Source organism: Festucalex cinctus, chromosome 18, assembly GCF_051991245.1.
Source record: "Festucalex cinctus isolate MCC-2025b chromosome 18, RoL_Fcin_1.0, whole genome shotgun sequence".
NCBI lineage: Eukaryota > Metazoa > Chordata > Actinopteri > Syngnathiformes > Syngnathidae > Festucalex > Festucalex cinctus.
Genome location: NC_135428.1, coordinates 23,581,953 through 23,601,806, shown reverse-complemented (window position 1 = coordinate 23,601,806; position 19,854 = coordinate 23,581,953). Strand labels below are relative to the sequence as shown.

At 43.1% G+C, this 19,854-nt stretch overlaps 1 protein-coding gene across 4 annotated transcripts in view; it reads right to left on the bottom strand.

Moving 5' to 3' along the window:
- The window catches only part of dscama (Down syndrome cell adhesion molecule a), a 703,869-nt gene extending 686,499 nt beyond the window's left edge, over positions 1-17,370 (bottom strand). For 3 of the 4 annotated variants that reach the window (XM_077504132.1, XM_077504133.1, XM_077504134.1), the window contains exon 1: positions 16,309-17,359. In XM_077504132.1, the coding sequence (XP_077360258.1) occupies positions 16,309-16,351 (43 nt within the window). In that variant the 5' untranslated portion in view covers positions 16,352-17,359. Of the gene's footprint in view, positions 1-16,308 lie in introns of all 4 variants that reach the window. The other variant, XM_077504141.1, reaches the window with a different exon arrangement.
- Between the last annotated feature and the right edge of the window lie 2,484 nt (positions 17,371-19,854).

The window sequence follows — 19,854 nt, the reverse complement described above, 5'->3', positions numbered from 1 at the left end:
TTTGTCATTATTAGCCTAATAGACAAACAAACAAAAAAACAAACAAATGTATTATCTAGATAAAATTTGCAATCAGAACTCAATAGATTAGCAAAAACATTAAAAAGTATGCTTTCTGATTGATTAAATACAACAGTGATGGGTTAATTAAAATGAACTCCTATGATGTTTACTTTTCAAGTTCTGTTTGCCTGTCATTTCATAAGTCATCTCAGATAACTCATCGGCAAGCCTTTTAAAAATATTCATGCAATATATAACCCAACACCACTCCAATAAAATTAAAGGGACAGCAACATGAAAAATCAACTTTTTGAAGCTTTTAGACATGTTAAAAGGCTCATTCCTCACCAAACATATGACCAAAGTGGTGTTTTCCTCCATTCGCCCCTCTATGAGAAATTTGAGATCATTCTGCTCTCTCCACGCCTCCCAACCTGAGAAAACGAACTGTTGGCACTCTGACGTCACCAGGTGCGGACCCACCTCCTCTGCAGACTAAACGCATGCCCACGTTCTCTGGGACCTCCATAGGATAATGACAAAAGTAGCCTTTATCAGTAAACATTCTGTCCAAATGAATTCAAAGCAATGGATTAACCTTCACATTTGCAATGTTAAAGTGAAATGACAATTGACTGTCTTAAAAAAAAGGTTCTGGTTGACACTTGTGTAAACTACAAGTAAAACCTTTGCACGATTGAACCTAACTGAACGAATATTATAGTTCGTGTTAGTGTGGTCGCTCTATAAGCAGCAAGTCCCCGGTTCTAGACCAACTCAGGTTTGTTTCCTCCCACTCCCCTTCTATGTTCATCTCCCTTCTTCCCCCTCCTCTCCTGCTCCTCAATTTCTTGTGGCAAGTAGCCTTTTTGTTTCAAATGTTTATTTAAGATTTGATGGCTGCAAATGCAGAGTTCCAACAGCAGACTGCAGTCGGCTCGCCGGGGGCGCGACAATCACACGGGGAGAGGTGGGGTTTTGGTGAAACGGGCGTTTTACTTCCGCGTTAGAAAACTAACCAGGAAAACACCTAATATTTCAAAATAAATTACATCGCCATGGGGTCAAAGGTAAGATTTGTTCATTGTGTGCCTACAGTTAACTGTTGGAAAGGCTTGGTGATGTAATCCCTTAAAATCAATATATCAATAATACCAGGAAAATTCAACATGTAAATAACTGCAAACCAATTTCCATTTTTTTTGGGACAAACAATAAATGCTGGCCAGCCCTCACCAGAGCCTAAAGTGCCTAAAAAAATGTTTCTGCATGGTGAACCAGAATGAATTGATATGAATCTGTAAGCAAAACACAAGCTGACTCCATATGAGCCTTCTTCCCCCAGTCTTCCTCCTCTTTCTGCCTCACTACACATCATCATCTCCTTAAACATTGCAGTTGGGGTTAAATGAAACCTTTAACAGTTCAATGTGCATCCATTAGCATATGCTTGAGTCTACTCACATCTCGACAGCCAAACAAAAGTGTAAGCATACACATACAAAATGCTGACATCCAATGGCAAAGATGGGTGTGAATTGCAAGTCCTTGGAGACAAATTTTAATGAATTGAAATCACATGCTAAGTGGACCCAAAATACGTCAAGTCAAGGAGGCCGAAACACAGTCTGCATCATTATGAAAAAATACAGTTTTGCCTCACGATCAGCCAGTAAAAACCTGGGAACATCCATGAACAAAGGGAGCCTTCCGGCATATTATCCCTATTTGTTTTAAATAGCCAACAGTATGAAAATGCACTTTAGTGGGGTTTTCTATCAATAATATGCATCCCTGGCCTGTCTACCATCCAACCAGGTATGAAAAATATCCATCAGTGGCTTCTTTAGCTTTCTCCTCCTTTCTAAAATGTGTTTCAAACAGAGCTACATTTGTTGTGTGGAGGTTGTTTGGTTACAAGACGTCAGATATGATAAAGCAGACGATGGTTGGATGGCTGAAGTGTCGCGTATTGTTTTTGCCAAGATACTGTTGTGACATTTGATTTATGATTACTCTAGGCTACCGTACTGGAAACGTCAGAATGACGTACGAGGAAGTAGAGGGGGGCGAGAGCCTCATGCGGGAATGTGTATGTGTTGTTGCTGACTGAGCTGGAATAAAAAACAAGGCCGTGCTCTTTTCTCATGACATGGTGTAAGAAGAGGGATTATCCTGAGTGAAAACAACACGACGACAGTAACGACAGGATGGCAAAGTTTGATTTTGCTCAGCCAGCGGAGTGGCCGGTATGGAGGCAACGGTTTTCCCGCTTCCGCGTCGCGTCGAAGCTCGACCGGGAAAGCGGCGAAGTGCAAGTAAATTCACTCCTTTATTCCATGGGAAGGGACGCCAAGCCTATCTATGCTTCGTTTGTGTTTCCTGCTACCACAAAGGATATACCACATCCTGAGTTTGACTTTAAGACCGTAGTGGAGAATTTCGACCAACACTTCATCCCGAAGTGGAACGTAATTCATGACCGCGCGTGTTTTCATCGAAGAACACTGACGGCGGGAGAAACAGTAGAAGCTTTCGTGCGGAGCCTGTATGAGCTTGTGCAGCACTGTGAGTTTGGAAATACGAAAGATGAGCAGATTCGGTACAGGATTGTCATCGGAATACTGGACAAGGATGTGTCACAAACACTTCAACTTGAGCTGGATTTAACACTAGAACGGGCAATACAAGTTGCACGGCAAAATGTATAAATTAAGCAGCAAAGTGTGGAGCAGGAAGAGAGTGGCCTGAATGAGGTGAGACGCAAACAGTACAACAGCACAAAGAAATTCCTTGCAACTACGATTTACAAAAATTAGAAATTCAAGTTTTGGATAACTGTCATAAAGGGTCCATTTGCAAGCAATTTGTTGAGCAAGACTGTAGCAAAACAAATGGGAGTGGTCGAAATAAGTGACCAAACAGGAAATGTGTTTGTGGAAATAGGTCTGCTGAATTGTGAGCTGTTAAGATAGAGTTAACAAGTGAGGCAGTGCCTTACAGCGTTACCACACCCCGACGTGTCCCTTTTCCCCTCCTGCCGATGGTAGAAAAGGAGCTAAAGTGCATGCTAAACCTTGGGATAATTGAAGAGGTCACAGAACCTACAGACTGGTGCGCGCCAATGGTCCCAGCTTCAAAACGGAACAAACATGAAGTCAGAGTATGTGTAGACTTAAAGGGTTTGAACAAAGGGGTAAAACGAGAGCGCTACATCCTACCAACATTGGATGACATAACACCTAAGCTAGCTGGAGCTAAGGTTTTCTCTACGCTAGATGCCTCGAGCGGGTTTTGGCAAATCCCGCTAGACCCAAACTGCTGGAAATTAATGACATTCATCACTCCAATGGGACGGTTCTGTTTCAAGCGTCTACCATTTGGGATAACATCAGCGCCAGAGATCTTTCAGCGATTAATGAGCACTCTACTGAAAGTCATGGATGGAGTAGTTGTCGTCATGGACGATATTCTTGTCTTTGGATCGAGTATGGAAGAGCACAAACGACGCCTGGATGCAGTGCTACGGACTATACAAGCATCAGGTCTGAAGCTCAATCAAGTTAAGTGTCATTTCAGAAAGACTGAGTTACTGTTCTTCGGCCACATCATTAGTGTGGATGGTGTGAAGCCAGACAAAAGCAAAGTGGAGGCTTTAACCAAAATGGCAAGCCCCACAAACGTAGAGCAGCTTCGACAGGTGCTAGGTTGATAAATTATGTTGGCAAATTCCTACCAGGCTTGTCCACGACTTTACACCCAATTACAAGCCTGCTCAAAAAGGAGAGCGCATGGATCTGAGAGGAACCTCAACAGCACGCATTCAACAAAGTTAAAGCGATGCTGGTGGAAGCACCTGCCCTAGGCTACTATGATGCAAGACGACCGACGGTGGTTAGTGCGGATGCTAGCAGCTATGGCCTGGGCGCCGCACTATTACACGGCCATGAAGGTGAGCTACGGCCGATTGCTTTCTGTTCCCGTACCCTCAATGAGGCTGAGAAAAGGTACGCACAAATTGTGGAGTGCTTGGCATCTGTTGCTAGGTACCTACAGGGCATGGGTTGTGTTAGGTTGCAAAAAGACCACAAGCCATTAGTTCCACTGATCAACACGTAAGACCTTGACAAAGCTCCATTACGGTGTCAAAGACTGTTGATGCGCCTCATGAGGTTTAACGTCATTGCCGAACATGTTCCTGGGAAACAGCTGGCGGTAGCGGACGAGCTGTCAAGACACCCAATGAAAGGACACAATGAGTCAGACATGGATAGCCAGGTTAAAGCCTATGTAAATACTGTGCTCAAGAGCAAGCCCATCAAGTCAGCTAAACTTGAGGAAATACATAGTGTTACTCAAAATGACACTGAACTACAAAAAGTGATCACACACATAAGTAATGGATGGCTGAATAGAATGGCAGAGTCCTCACCCCTGCGGGGATTCCATGCAGTTCGGGCACATCTGTCAGAACCTGACGGTCTAGGTTTGTACCAGGATCGCATTGTAATTCCAACGAGACTCAGATCGAATGTTCTGGACCAGCTACACGAGGGGCACCAGGGCCTGACTAAAGTGTAGGGAGCGAGCTAGAGCAACGGTTTGGTGGCCAGGTATAGGAGCTCAAATCACTAAAAAAGTGACATCATGTAGCTTCTGTAACGAGCACAAACCAACACAGAAAAGAGAGCCACTGATGACAACTCCCTTGCCTGCAGGTCCATGGCAAAGGATTGCAGCCGACCTGTGCGAGCTGGATGGGAAAAACTTTCTTGTCGTAGTGGACTATTATTCAAGAGACATCGAAATCGCTCCTCTTATGTTGATGAGCAGACAGGTTATAGGCAAAAAAAAAACATGTTTGTGAGATGGGGAGTTCCACTCGAACTGGTTAGTGACAATGCAACACAGTTTACATCAGCTGAGTTTCAAGAATCCAAGCAGAAGTATGGGTTTGCCCATATCACTTCCGGTCCCCATTATCCACAAGCCAACGGGGCTGCCGAGAGAGCAGTTCGAACAGCTAAACACATTCTAAAGCAGCCTGACCCCTGCCTAGCCTTGATGTCTTATCGGGCTACACCAACTGCTGCAACCGGTGCCAGTCCAGCCCAACTTATGATGGGACGACAAATCCGCACCACAGTTCCGGGGTTGTAAAAGACATTTTTGCCATGTCCAGTCGACGCACGAGGTCAGCACGAGGTCATCGTGAAAGATGCCGCTACAAAGGAGAAGTATCGGTTCTTCTACGACCGGCGACACTCAGCTCACCCACTCCCGGTGCTTCTTCCTGGGTGTGACGTCAGGGTCAAGATCGATGGGGAGAAAGGGTGTAAGACAGGGGTGTCAAACATAAGGCCCGCGGGCCGGATCAGGCCCGCAAAAGGGGTTTAATCCGGCCCGCGAGATGATTTTGTAAAGCTTGAAAAAAAATAAAATAGTAATGTTGGATTAATTAATCAGCCGGCCACAATCAAAATATATAAAATTTGTAATTTCACAAGCAGTCCTCAGATGAGCAATGCAACTTGTACAGGGGAATCGTCCAGGATGTCATTATTTTACACACAACTTAAAGGTACAGTTTGTTTAATTACTATTATTATTATTATTATTATTTTTTATTTTTTTATTTTATTTTATTTATTTATTTTTTTTTAATCATAGACCAACAAACGTGTTAAATACGACACAAATTCAATTACTCGTAACACAAATAGATATGACAAGGATTAGCATCTTTATAATGTAATATAATATAATAATAATATAATAGAATGTAATATAATGTTATAATAAAACAACTGCGCCACGCAATGCATTCTGGGAACAATATATATGCAACGCATGTGATTTAACATGTCCAGAACTCAGCGTTGCCGCGTTCCATTTGCATTTATATATATATATATATATATATATATTTTTTTTTTATTTATTTTGTATTTTTTGGAACAATATCATGACAGTTGAGCTCCGTAATTTAGGGCTGGCCCACAAATAGCAAAAATCTGCGTATAATTTACGGCACCCGTTTTTAAGTTATATACCGTTATTTGACCGATGCGGCCCACTTGGTAATATATTTTCCTCCATGCGGCCCCTGAGCTAACATGAGTTTGACACCCCTGGTGTAAGAGCTAAAGCTAAAGTCATCAGCAAGTCAGCGGAGCCAAGATCCTACTTGGTTGAGACAGACGACGGGGCGGTGTTGCGTCGCAACAGGCGCCATCTCCAAGCCGTCCCAGGAGCTGCACGCATCGAGGAGCAACTGCAACAGCCGGGAGCTGAACCTGCCTCACCAAGTCAAGTCTCCAGTTCTCCAGACATGGCACGGGTTGGTCCGAAGGAGTCATCATTGATCCAGCCATCACCAGTTCCTGGTCAAGGGTCTACTCTCCAGTCGACAACTCCATTGAGACCCACGAAGAAGACCACAAGAGGTCGGGAGGTGAGACTTCCTCTCAGGTACCAAGACTGAGGGTCGTTTGGTCGTGTCATTTGGCTGATATGTTATGTTCATATGTTCAAAGACAGTTTATTTTTGGTTACGTTGAGAAAAAAAAAAAAAAAACATTCTGGAATGTAAAGGGCAGAAAAATCCCTTATTCAGGCGGAGGGCAGTCTACCCCAAGGATGTCTGATTTTTCCTTAAGTATGCAATAGTTAATAAAGAGGAATTAGGTGGTGGTGACTTTATTTCAGAAAAGTAATTGTTGTTTATTAAAAAAAAAAAAGAGAGCCTCGTGCGGAAATGTGTATGTGTTGTTGTTGACTGAGCTGGAATAAAAGATGGTGTTAAACATAACAAGGCCGTGCTCCTTTCTCATGACAGATACCATCCGCGATGATTATTTTGCCGTGTCTAGCAACTTGCCATCTAGTTGGCATGACTTTGAAATGGTAACTGGCCACTAAGTGGTCTCGACAAGACGGCTTGCACATTGCGACCGCGCAGTGGCCTAAATGTGGACATTTATGTTATTCATAACTGTTTGTAAATGTCTGCAAGCACGGCAAATCAGATTCATTCACAGCAAAATAACGCTCGCGGGAGTGGGTGTTCATCCGTTAATGTAATCATAAATAACCACGTCAGTACCGACAGACCTTTTCAGTCAGTCAATGACGGACGCTCATTTCGCTGACGAATGGCAAAATATGAATGGCGGAAACACTGACGGACGCCCAATTCAATGACACCAGAGTACTTCCACTTCTTTCCTGGGACTTCAGCCAATCTTGTTCTCCTACAATAAACAAGTAAATTTACAAGGTATGCTAAATTCCTTGCACACAATTCTCCAAGCCTTCTCTCTTCTGTCTCTGTCCGAAAACTGATAGATGGCCGGGTTGTAGAGCTCGAGGGATTACAGACCATGACGGTAATGTTTTCCTCCTTTTATAAATTCCTCCTTTTATAAATTGATTCGGACTCATAGAACCGTAATTACATTCGTAACTATTGTTCTATTTCGTCCCTTTCGACCGCCAGTAGGCGGTGCTTAAAAGCACGGAACACCGAATACCAGCGACGTCACGAGGACCCTGGAAACCAAAACTCACAGAGGCGACATCCCCGTCCATCGACGGAGGAGCAACTAGTGAGACGACTAGTGGGGTATGCTTGAGAACCATACAAAACCCTGGGGGGAAAAAAAAAAAAAAAAAAAAAAAAATAGGCATTCGGCCACGTCTTAACCCCCGCCCCGGGAGAGAATGATATTCCAAACGGGAGCACCCGGAACCGCCAGTGACGGTCCCTGTGGGCAAAGAGGAGAGCCTCTTGTGCTGAGGAGCAGTCGGGGCAAGGAAGTAAACGTCCATCACCTCGATGACAGTGAACCATTCCCAGGTCAACCGTATACAACACGTCTGACATAGTTAGCATGCAGCAGGGTAACACCCTGCGGTAAAGTACGAGACCCCTCAGATAGGGTGAATCCGTCGGGAGCTGAGGACGAATACACGATTTGTACCAGCAGGAACAAAGGTCTGTCACAAAAAGATGAGACTCTGAGATCCAACAAGACTGAGGAGTAGTTCAGCTGAGAGAGGCCACACTCAGTAGGAGGCTGCGAAAAGGCAGAGGGACCCAACTTTAAACGTTGGAAAGCGCAAAGCCTAACAGCCTGTCCCAAATCCACTCCAGCTGAAAACCCACTCAGAAGGAGGAGAAGTGTGGGCAGTGGAAACACAGTCCATTGCCGAAGGTGCAGCGTCACCTACATCCTCAGAGTCCTGGAAACAAGTTCCCGAGATCGCAATGGAGACGGCAACCTGTTGGGTGTGAGGTCAAGTGTCTGTTTTGTACTGATGTCACTATCATCTAGTTTCAACTAGTTTGAGGCTATGCGATGTCGATCTTTAATCCTTTAAGGTGTTGTTTGGACCTTTGTGATGTCGTTCTTTAGTCTTTTACTTGCTACAACCAATCAGATCGATTCACTGTCACTGTGCAGTCTGAGAATTGTGTGTATTTTGCCGGATTATTGCTTTCTGTTCTCTGTGCAACTCTTTGTTTCTCGTCTAGTCAAGTTTGTTCTACACCTCTCGATGTGAATAAATAGTTAAAGCGTTATTTGTATCTGCACTCAGGATCCAACCTTCAGCACACGACACGGGTCCCACGGGGGGGTGGGGGGGGGGGGGGGGGGTTACGGGTTGGTCGGGCTTTGGCTCCACGACGATGGCTGCCCCTGGCTAACCGCTGCGTCCTTCCGAGGTACAACATCAGCCGCAGTCGAGGGTACAGGAGAACGGACTGCCGCAACAGCATCATCTACTGCGCGACAGTCAAGACAGCAGTTGGTGCGGCCTTCTTTTGGCTAGGAGGACCTACCACAGTGCTGACAGCTAACAGCGTCCTCCATAGCAGCCATCAGTCGACGCACAGGAAGTGTGCACACTCAACTGGCTGCTATCTTCATGTGGGAGAAGAGGCAGCAACCAGCCTCGTCACCAACAGAACAAAACAAAGCTCCATGCAGTGAGGGGAGCAGACTTCATGTAGAGAGTGGCAGACTTCGTGTGGGAGAGGAGGCGGCAACCAGCCTCATCACCAATGGAACAAAACAATGCTCCGCGCATGGAGAGCGGCAGAAGTCGCGTGGACAGCGGCAGACTTCGCGGGGGAGAGGAGGCTGCATCTAGCCTCTTCCCCAGTGGTACAAGACGAAGCTCTGTGCATGGAGAGCGGTAGACATCATGTGGAGAGCGGCAGACTTCGTGTGGGAGAGGAGGCTGCACCTAGCCTCTTCACCAGCGGAACAACTGAAGCTCCGCACATGGAGCGCAGCAGACTTCGTGTGGAGAGCAGAAGACCTCATGTGGGAGATGGAGGTGGCCCCTAGCCTCACACCTAGCCACTTTACAAATACAGCAAAACGAAACCACAAAGCAATCAAATAAACATGCATGTGGTCGTGTGTGCCGTCATAAGCTAGCAGTTGGTGCAACAAACAATATCCATGCTAGCAAACAACATCAAGGCAGCTGATGCCCCACTGCAGGAGCCGCATAAGTTGCGAGGTGATACAAGTGAGCAGGGAATACGAAACAATCGTACCATCACTAGCAAGTTGTATTCAAAACAGTCAAAGTCAAAGCAACCGTCGGCAAGTTGCGCAGCAACCTAAACTAGGAGAGGATTTGAAAAATCGTACCATCCCTAGCAAGTAGGCTTCCTGACTTCGTTCCACCGGGTCCCTCGGGGAATCCTGTTGGGGTTGCTTCAGTAGGATGGGGTATCAAGCCCCCTGATACGGGCTGTTCAGTCCCTGTACAAGGGGTGTCAGAGCTTGGTTCGCATTTTCGGCAGTAATTCAGATTATTTTCAAGTGAGGGTTGGACTCCGCCAAGGCTGCCCTTTGTCACTGATTTTGTTCATAACTTTTATGGAAAAAATTTCTAGGCACAGCCAAAGCGTTGATGGGGCCTGGTTTGGTGGCCTCAGCATTGCATCTCTGCTTTTTGCAGATGATGTGGTGCTGTTGGTTTCATCAACCCAATGACTCCTGAACATCATTTCATTTCATTTCATTTCATTGTGAGGTCGGAATATTTTCCGAGCTTTCTTGAGCTAATGGAAATCCCGCTCAGAGGATGTATTTTCTCCCTCTTTCAATTGCTACAAGCGGGACACATTTAAATTTGAAAATACATTTCCAGAAAAACAACTTCAAAGTGGAGATCAAGACCAAAAGTGTGTTAACTCGTGAAGTGTGAACAACAAACCATACATCACTGACAAAATGGATGTCCCTACACGAGATTAAACATTTGTAAATGCTCCATATAGAAAGGGTAAAGCCATATTGATTTAGAAATCACAATGCATCCAGCGGTGGATAGATTTAAAATAGGCATATTCTGCATTTCCCTCCACAATTTAAAACAATTCCCAGATGTCTTAAAACATGGACTGTACGTGAAATAGTTTCGTAAAAAGACCCCAATGATCAATAAGTACTGGACACTGCTTGCCCCCCAAAGGTGTGAAGAGTTAAAAAGCATCAGAAATAAAGCATTTAAATTTTCACTTGAGGCGGCAGCACTGTTTTCACTTGTATATACTAAGTAAATATACTATACCTGTATTTTGAATAAGGCTTGCATGCAATGGCCAGATTAAATTACTCATCTCATCACATCTTGTCACAATCATGTCGAAAGTCATTATCATTAATTGAATAGTTAATTATAGCATCACAAAATATAGTGTCTCTGGTCTGTCGGGACATTTTGAAAACATTTGTTTCCCAGTGGCCTACATTGTGTTGACTGGCTTGTTGATGTTAATGGGCAACTGAGGGGCTGGCTTGTTGCTGTGACTGTGTCAGCCCAACCTAAATGGATGTGAAGTGACAGAGTGCACCAAAAGACACCACACAGACCTCATTTCCCCTGGCCCTAATGCAACCTCTCCTACGTAACATTGTTTTGTCTGATTGTAATTGGGTTATAATAGCACCTGGTGCCAACCGTGTACAAGTCAAGTGCAGTAACCCGAACTTCTCAATTTTATGTTACCACATAATGCTGTTTGGTATTTTTTGAGCCTGGATTAGGTTTCTTGGCAACATTAATTTCCTGGCAAGTGTTTTGTTGGTTCACACGAATCTGCAACTAATATGGACCACAGTAGTAGTAGTAGTGATCGCATGGCCAGTGAGGTGGCCTTTGCGACCAGTCGTCTGAAGCTGTCTGTGTCCTGGGCTCTAAGCATAAGGTCAGAAAGAGGGCTGGTGGCATCCACCTGTGCTACCCAGGTGAGTCTTGGGCATCCACGGGGGAGGCGCCAGTCGCGAGGAGGAGTGTGAGATGCGTCAGTAAGTAAGTTGTTTTGCCTGTATCGAGTTATCCAGACGGTCCACGTGACCAAGCAGATGAAGTTGCCGCCTTTTGATGAGGGCGGAGACCGATGTTGGATTTCCTGCCCTGGCGTAGATAGTCTCGTTGCGGACGAAGTTGCGCAAGCAGTGCCTTTGGAATGTATCCAGCTGGCGTTGCATAACTGCAGAGAGCGTCCATGTTTGGCGTTAGGACTGGAATGATGACGGAGTCGAAGCGGCGGGGTTTGGTGGCCAAGCAGATAGAGGGGCTCGTCCACAACCTTGTAAGCCTCTTGAGGTAAAGGCTAAGGAAGACAACCCCGACAGAAAATCACACGTGCTGAGGGCTAGCAACCCACTCACGTGTTTCCTTTCTTTGTGCTACGGAAAGCAGTCAGAGAATATGAACCGCAACTTGAACAAAATGTTTACAACACAGGATACCCTGTAAGTGTCTGTGAGTACTGCCATAGAAGTCAACCCTATTTTTGAAGAAATGTTGACATAGTATGTTCTTTGGACATATTGCTAGCAAGGCCAAACACAGAACATCTTTGCTTGTTAGCCAGTTAGCTGGCCGAAACTCACTGCTTGTTCATAGCTGCATGATATGACAGTCCGTAAAGCAAAGCACAATATGAAGAGGAATGCATTGCTTGTTACTTTCTTTTGATGGCTTGTCAAAATGGGAGGAATTGTTTTGCTGTGGGTTGTCGCGCGATTCTCGAATCGATTCAATTATCGGCAGAATCGATTTTTTTTTTTTTTTTTTTTTTTTTAGGATTCACACCTTGAGCATGGAAGAATGTTATATGAACGGAACATTAAGCCTTAATATTTTATTTTAATGCTGTTCAAACATGAAACAGATTACAACCTCTATAAGACTGAAATTTCAGATAAATAAATAATACATTTTCATATAAATCTTACACTCTACAAGCTTACTGATTAGTGTTTTCTAAATTTGAATGAAAAAAATTGCAACAATCGACTTATAAATTCGTATCGGGATTAATCGGTATCGAATCGAATCGTGACCTGTGAATCGTGATACGAATCGAATCGTCAGGTACTAGGCAATTCACACCCCTACTAGGGATGTAACGATATCCAAATGTCACGATACGATATTATCACGATATGACGCTCACGATACGATAATTATCACGATATTATGGGGGAGGTTGGCGATATTTAAAAAAGGTCACAATATTGTAAAAAACATGAGGTCATACTAAAAAAAAGCACAATATTGTGCTTTTGTCCACAACATCGTTATGTTATTATTATTATTATTATTATTATTTTCCATTTTCATTTTCTTGACCGCTTATTCCTCACAAGGGTCGCGGGGGGTGCTGGCGCCTATCTCAGCTGGCTCTGGGCAGTAGGCGGGGGACACCCTGGACTGGTTGCCAACCAATCGCAGGGCACACAGAGACGAACAACCATCCACACTCACACGCACACCCTAGGGACAATTCGGAGCGCCCAATTAACCTGCCATGGATGTCTTTGGAATGTGGGAGGAGACCGGAGTACCCGGAGAAGACCCACGCGGGCACGGGGAGAACATGCAAACTCCACCCAGGAAGATCCGAGATTATTATTATTATTATTATTATTATTATTATTATTATTATTATTATTATTATTGTTGTTGTTGTTGTTGTTGTTGTTTTCTTACTATATTATTATTATCATTATTATATTATGGTGCACACATTGAGGTCCTCGCAGGCATATTATGTTCCCCTTCATCTGACAATTAGTGTAGATTTTAAACATAGAAGGGCCAAAACATCCCTAATAAAATTAAATTGCACTAAAAAATTAGCCACCAGAGGGTGCTAGAACGGAACAAATGGAAATCAACCTGACTTTTTTTAACAGATGTGTGGCATTTAAATATCGTGTACATGACGACGACGATATTGTGGCAGTTTTAATCTCACAATATCACGATATTGTGCTTATCGTTACATCCCTACTAGACACCCTTTTGAATTTTAACTTCTAATACCACCATCAATTCAGCTCACTGGCTGCGATGTCTGACAAGGATAACATTAAAAAAATGTGAGCACAAAATTAACACATTATGTTAAAGTAATCAAAGAAACACATTTGCCATTTGCGGCTGCCCAACCATTTTGAGCAGCCTGTGGCAAATACTAGGGATGTAACGATAAGGGCAATATCGTGATATTGTGATATTATAACTGCCACAATATCGTTGTCGTCATGTTCACAATATTTAAAAGGAACGCATCTGTTAAAAAAAGTCAGGTTTGTGCAGTTCTAGCACCCTCTAGTGGCTAGTTTATTAGTGCAATTTAATTTTCATTCTGGATGTTTTGGCCTTCTATGTTTAAAATCTATGGTAATTGTCAGATGAAGGGGAACCTAATTTGCTTGTGAAGCAATCAATGTGTGATTGCATTAGCAAGTAAGTGCCTAAATATTGTTATTAGAGATTGTAGGTGGTTCATATGCATTGCTGTTATGTACAAAAGCACAATGTTGTGCTTTTTTTAGTATGAGCTCTTTTTTTTTACAATATTTTGATCTTTTTTTAAATACCGCCAACCCCCCCACAATATTGCGATAATTATCGTATCGTGACCTTCATATCGTGATAATACCGTATTGTGATGTTTGGATATCTTAACATCCCAAGCAAATACTAAAAATAACATTTGACATGGCCCACAATGCTGTGGGGTTTGAATAAGTAGGGGACGTGTCACATGACTGATGGGGACTACCACTATTACAATTACTAAAGCTTTTCTAGATACACAAAGATACATGAAAATTTATAGCTGAAACTAATAGAATTTCGGTGGCGCATAAATACAGTTGCTTGTTGATTTTCTTATGCCTCCCAACCCAGAAAGATGAAAATATTTCATTCCTTCATAAATGGAAAACACTGCTGATCTTTGATTCAACTGCCACGACCCTTGTGAGGAATAAGCGATCAAGAAAATGGATGGATGGATGGATGGATGGATGGATGGATGAACTCTTAAGACAGAGCAGTTTACCAGCTCAAAGCCATTAAATAGAACTTCACAGCATATTTTACTCTCAGCGACGGTGAATGTTTCCTCACAGTGCAGTGTTCGGGCAGCCCAAACCCCACAATGCAATGGACTCATTAAAGCAGGTCTCCATAGAGACAACCTCAGCATCCTGTACAAGAGCACTGCCTTAAAAGCATTTATTTCTCCTCGTTCAAAATCCTGATATCAGCGTTGTTAAGATTAGTCCAAATGTAAGCTATTCAGATGGATCAGAGAGCAAAGGGTGCTAATATTTTATAGCACCTCTGGTCCTTTTATTCAGCTAAGCTAAGCTTGGAAAAAGGAAAGCGACTGTAATTCTATATTAGACACATACAAATAAAAGTGTAATCAATGAATAACAGCAAAAGGTTGCTGCCAAATGAACCGAGTTAGTCGATACGAATGTTGCAGCCCATCAGGAAGTCTTGCTGCTGCTGCCATTGAAAGTTTCTACGTACTATGTAGATGTCTCTAGCAGCAGCCATTTTGCAACACTCAGACTAAAAAAATAAATAAATAAATAAATAAAAATAAATTTAAAAAAAGGAAAAGAGCTAACGGTGATCTCACTCACACGCTACATGTTTTCGATTTAAAATGGACGTCGGTGTCGTGACCATTTCTCTTAGGAATCGATTGCTCGCGGTTTTAAATAAGTCTTTGGTGCACCACAGTCATCGCATTCACTCCCTTCTCTCCGAAGGATAACAACCGCCTACAATTTTGTTTTCAGCGTGGCCGCAAAATGGTTTTCCTGGAACATGTTTCATCTTTAATTCTAATCCACACTGTTACAAAAACCACCTTTAAGTGCCCCAATTTTCATTTCAAGGCCATTTGCATCCCCCCTCATTGCATTCCCTACTCTAAAGCCCCTTGTCCTCCTCATTGCCCCCCTTCTTCACACACCCTCCTTAAATAAAATCCTTCGCCCTCAGCCACCAAAAAACACAATTACTACTTAGTGCTTATTTTTTATATTAAAACAAATACACAAGATTAGAAAGGGCCTGCCTTCCCAATTCCAAATGGCTCCATGTCTATGCTTCTAATATGGCGGGTGCAATGGAAGAGATGGTGGTTGGGGGGGGGGGTGGTTAGCCTATAATCCTTTTTCTAGAAGACATCCAAACAAAAAGGCCGCAATATGTGCATGTTAATTCGTTAATCGATAAAATGATTAACAATTGCATGAAGTACATTTTCTAATTGATCAACTCAAATGGATAGCTATTTGGAAATTGGTTTCAATGAAATGAACGTGCAATGTTCAAATTATTCTACACATTCGGTTTCAAACTAATTGGATATTTGATAAAATGGAGCCACAGATACAATTGATAATTAAAATATGTTGTGTGTTTCCACATGCAATGCGATAAAATTCAATGCTTGCTTCTTTATGTTTTAAAAAGCAGAGTGAGGCCTAGTGCTGCTTGATTACAAAAACGAGAAATTATCAGTTTTCATACTGAGACAGAGAAAACTAATATTGACGAGATTTTTCTTTAAGGCCTTGAATTTACTAAAATGTCAAATTGGGTATGGGGTGGGGGTTAATATTAACAATTAATATATGTACATCTTATGTTGTAATGCATGCTGCGCCCATTGTACATATAAAAGCCCTCTATTTCCTGCTTGCTACATTTCTCAATTTGATTAAAGGTTGTGAAAGGTTAAAAATGCATAAAAGATCAACGTTTTTACAGTTTAAGGTTAATACAGATAAACCCTCTCAGACTAAACATAGCAACAGCCTCCCCCACCCCCAAATGAAGATATTTGTAAATGCGTTGGAAACAATTGGATAGATAACTTCTACCTGCACGGCATGTGACGTGTTATTAAACTTAAAAGTCCAAGCATGTAAAAGACATATTCTCGGCACCTACCATTCAAGATGCACTGGGAAAAGATAAGAGCCAATATCCACATGCCCCGCTCCTTTCAATATCCAAGCTTAGGCTTTTTCTGCTTCTCTCCTTGCACTCTTTCTCCTTGTCTTTCTTTTATGTCTTCAACAAGTCATTTGCGATGAAAGAAGGGGACACGCGTGCATTTGTTATTTACTCCTCTTGTGCGGATTTCTCTCGCCCAATCCAGGATAGAAGATGAAGAGGAGGAGGTTTGGAAATTCTTCTGCAGCTGATGGTCTTGCGGTGCAGCAGGAGGCAACGTATGATCCCAATGCGTTGGAGGTGGACCGCGCGGGGCCTCAGCAGCACAGCCGTCCCCCCGTGTCGGACCTCTGCCGGGCGTTGAACATGAGGGAGTCCGACTCCGTGCTCTCCGGTCCAGGTGAGAGGCTCATCCGCGGTTGCTGACGCAGAGGCTGGAGGCGCATAGAGGAAAAGTGGCAGTGCGCACACCCAGGCTCCCCGAACAAACAAATTAAAAAAAAGAAAAAGAAAAAAGAAAAAAGAAAGAAAGATAAAAAGAAAGGGTGGAAATAAAAGGCTGAAAAATACTCCAACAAAAAAAAAAAAATCAACAACCAATCACAAATGTCCAAAACTGAATGGAAGGGGAAAATGCGTCTCCAAGAGAGGATGGGGTCAATTTTCGTAAAAGTGCGCACGCCGATGATTGTTAGCTGCGTTGGGAACTCATTCTCTCTTCTCCACCTCTCTCAATCCGGCGAGCAACAAGCACACGCATCTTCCCTCTACAGAAACCCGCACACACAAACTGCGCACACTGGTCCCTGCGCCTACTATACAACCTGCTCGCCTTGCACACGTGTGGGATAAACCCTCTCCTTCTCCGCAGCGGCGGCCTCCCTCTCCCATTGCCTTAAAGGTGCATGCATGTGAGTGGGTGGGTGGAGGGAGCACAGCTGAGCCTCGGAGGGAGCCTTTTAACTCCCTCTTTGTCTTTTGCTTTAACACTAAGGTGGCCCATGAAGAGGGGAAAAAAGGACATTAGTCTGAGAGAATTGGCACTCTTTGCATGACATCTTTGCTGGTTGTGCGGTAGGCTGGAGGAGTGTTTCTGAGCGAGGGAGGGGTGAGAGAGGGAGAGGCCAGGCTTCACCTGACTGGTTAGACGTTTGGTAGAGGCAACATGATAAACGGCCTTAATTGGCAGATATCAAATCTGGTCTTCAAATGTGATTTAGAAATCACAAGTTCTCCATGCAGGGTTTATGAGCTCCAGGCTCTGTGCCAATAAAACGATATTAATTAATTTACCTTGTCCTTGGTAAATACAAGCAGAAAAAATAGCACATGCACTGAAGCACCAGGTGGCATCAAAATCTCCTCCTTGAAGGGTTTGAAAGTAGGGCTGCCAAGATTAGTTGACTAGTAGTGACTACGTCGACAGCCAAAAAGTGTCGACGGCTAATTTAAATAGTCGACTAGTCAGTTTTACATAATATTTATCAGTCTTATATTTGTTTTTTCTTGCAAAACTGTCTCAACCGCTCGTTTTGACTGTCTGCCCCTCGTCCTCCTGCTTGCTACCTGCTCTTACTAGACGCAGATGAGCAGTAGCATTAATCCGGGTCAGACGTGACGTCAGCACCAGCTGTACACAGTATGCTATCATGGCTAACCGACATCGGACTTGGAAAGTTTGGGAACATTTTTACAAAGACGCTAAAGTGAATAATGTTCAATCTAAAATATGCAAGACAGACCTTGCCTCTCACGGCAGTTGAGATGGAAGCACGTTTTGTCGAATCCTTCTGACGGCGAGGGACAGTCATCTCAGCCACTGTAAGTTATTTGGATGGTTAGCATAGCTAAGTGCTAATGTGGACGTTAACGGAGACGCTTTCAGTATTTAGCACATACTGTGTGATAAAACGTGCAACGTTGTTACAGCGTTAAGTCCTCTTCACCTGCCCAGGGACCTCCTAACCGATGGTATGGAGACTGAGCAGGCAGACTCTCGTTTTCGTTGTTTCACACAAACTTTTATTTTAGCACTCCTCAACGAGAGACCCTGTGAACACACAAGCTCTTCCGCTCTCCTTCTCTTTCCTAAACAACACCGCCCTGCTGCGCCAAAGTGCGGCACTACAGCACCCACCCAGCATTTTTCGGTCTAAAAGACGTCTAATAGACGTCTAAATGGTGCTTAGACGTCTAGGCTAAAAACCGTCGAAATGGTCTAAAGTGAGTTTTTTAGACGTCTACATCTAGACGTCTATTAGACGTCTAAGCTTAAACATCTTTTAGACGGCTAAGCTTAGACGTCTTTTAGACGGCTAAAAAAGGTCTACAAATGGTCTAAAAATGAAAGTTTTTTTTTAGATGTCTAAGTTTAGACGTCTATTAGACATCTACGCCTTGACCTCACGTGTAATATATTAAATGTAGACGTTTGCTACATGTTCACTTTTATACCAAAGTTAAACTCCATTAGACATATAAATGTCTGTTAAACATATTATTCACAACAAACCAATATTAAAAGTAAAGCTGTCAAAAATGAATGTTAAATCAGGTTGTCTTTAAAAAAATAATAATAATAAAAAAAAAAGAATTAAAAAAAAAAAAAGGACCAAATTTAACCGCCGATCCTTACCTTGATGTAGTTCCAGGATGTTATGACGATTCACATCATGTGTTTTTGGACCTTTTAATTAGGTTTCAGTCACACCAATTTGATGCTTATTTTACTACTGGATAACATTAACCAAACTATCCTATTTAAATATAAATGCATATTTTTTTCAAACATCCAACCATCATAAACATTTGAATGTGAAACCAATATATATTTGATTTATTTACACATTAGTAAACATATTACAATAAAACTATACAATATTACTGATATGTTATACATATTTGTTTTCATAATGTGGAAATGTGCCTCAAAGTCTAATAAACAAAATTTCCAAAATAGTTTATCCATCCATCCATCCATTTTCTTGACCGCTTATTCCTCACAAGAGTTGCGGGGGGCGCTGGCGCCTGTCTCAGCTGGCTCTGGGCAGTAGGCAGGGGACACCCTGGACTGGTTGCCAGCCAATCGCAGGGCACACAGAGACGAACAACCATCCACACTCACAAGCACACCTAGGGGCAATTCGGAGCGCCCAATTAACCTGCCATGCACGTCTTTGGAATGTGGGAGGAGACCGGAGTACCCGGAGAAGACCCACGCAGGCACGGGGAGAACATGCAAACTCCACCCAGGAATGGCCGAAGCCTGGACTCGAACCGGAGTCCTCAGAACTGGGAGGCGACGTGCTAACCAGTCATGCACCGTGCCGCCCAAAATAGTTTAAAAATAAAAATAATCAGAAATTTTTTTAAGACACCACCTGCCTGGGATCACTGATCTGTATACATACATTTTGAAGTCACGAGGTCACCATATTATTACATCCAAGAAACATTTCTCGGCATACGATCCTATACATTTACAGTATCAAAATTAGACATTTGAGACAGTACTTATAGAAACGTGATTTGTTTTAAATT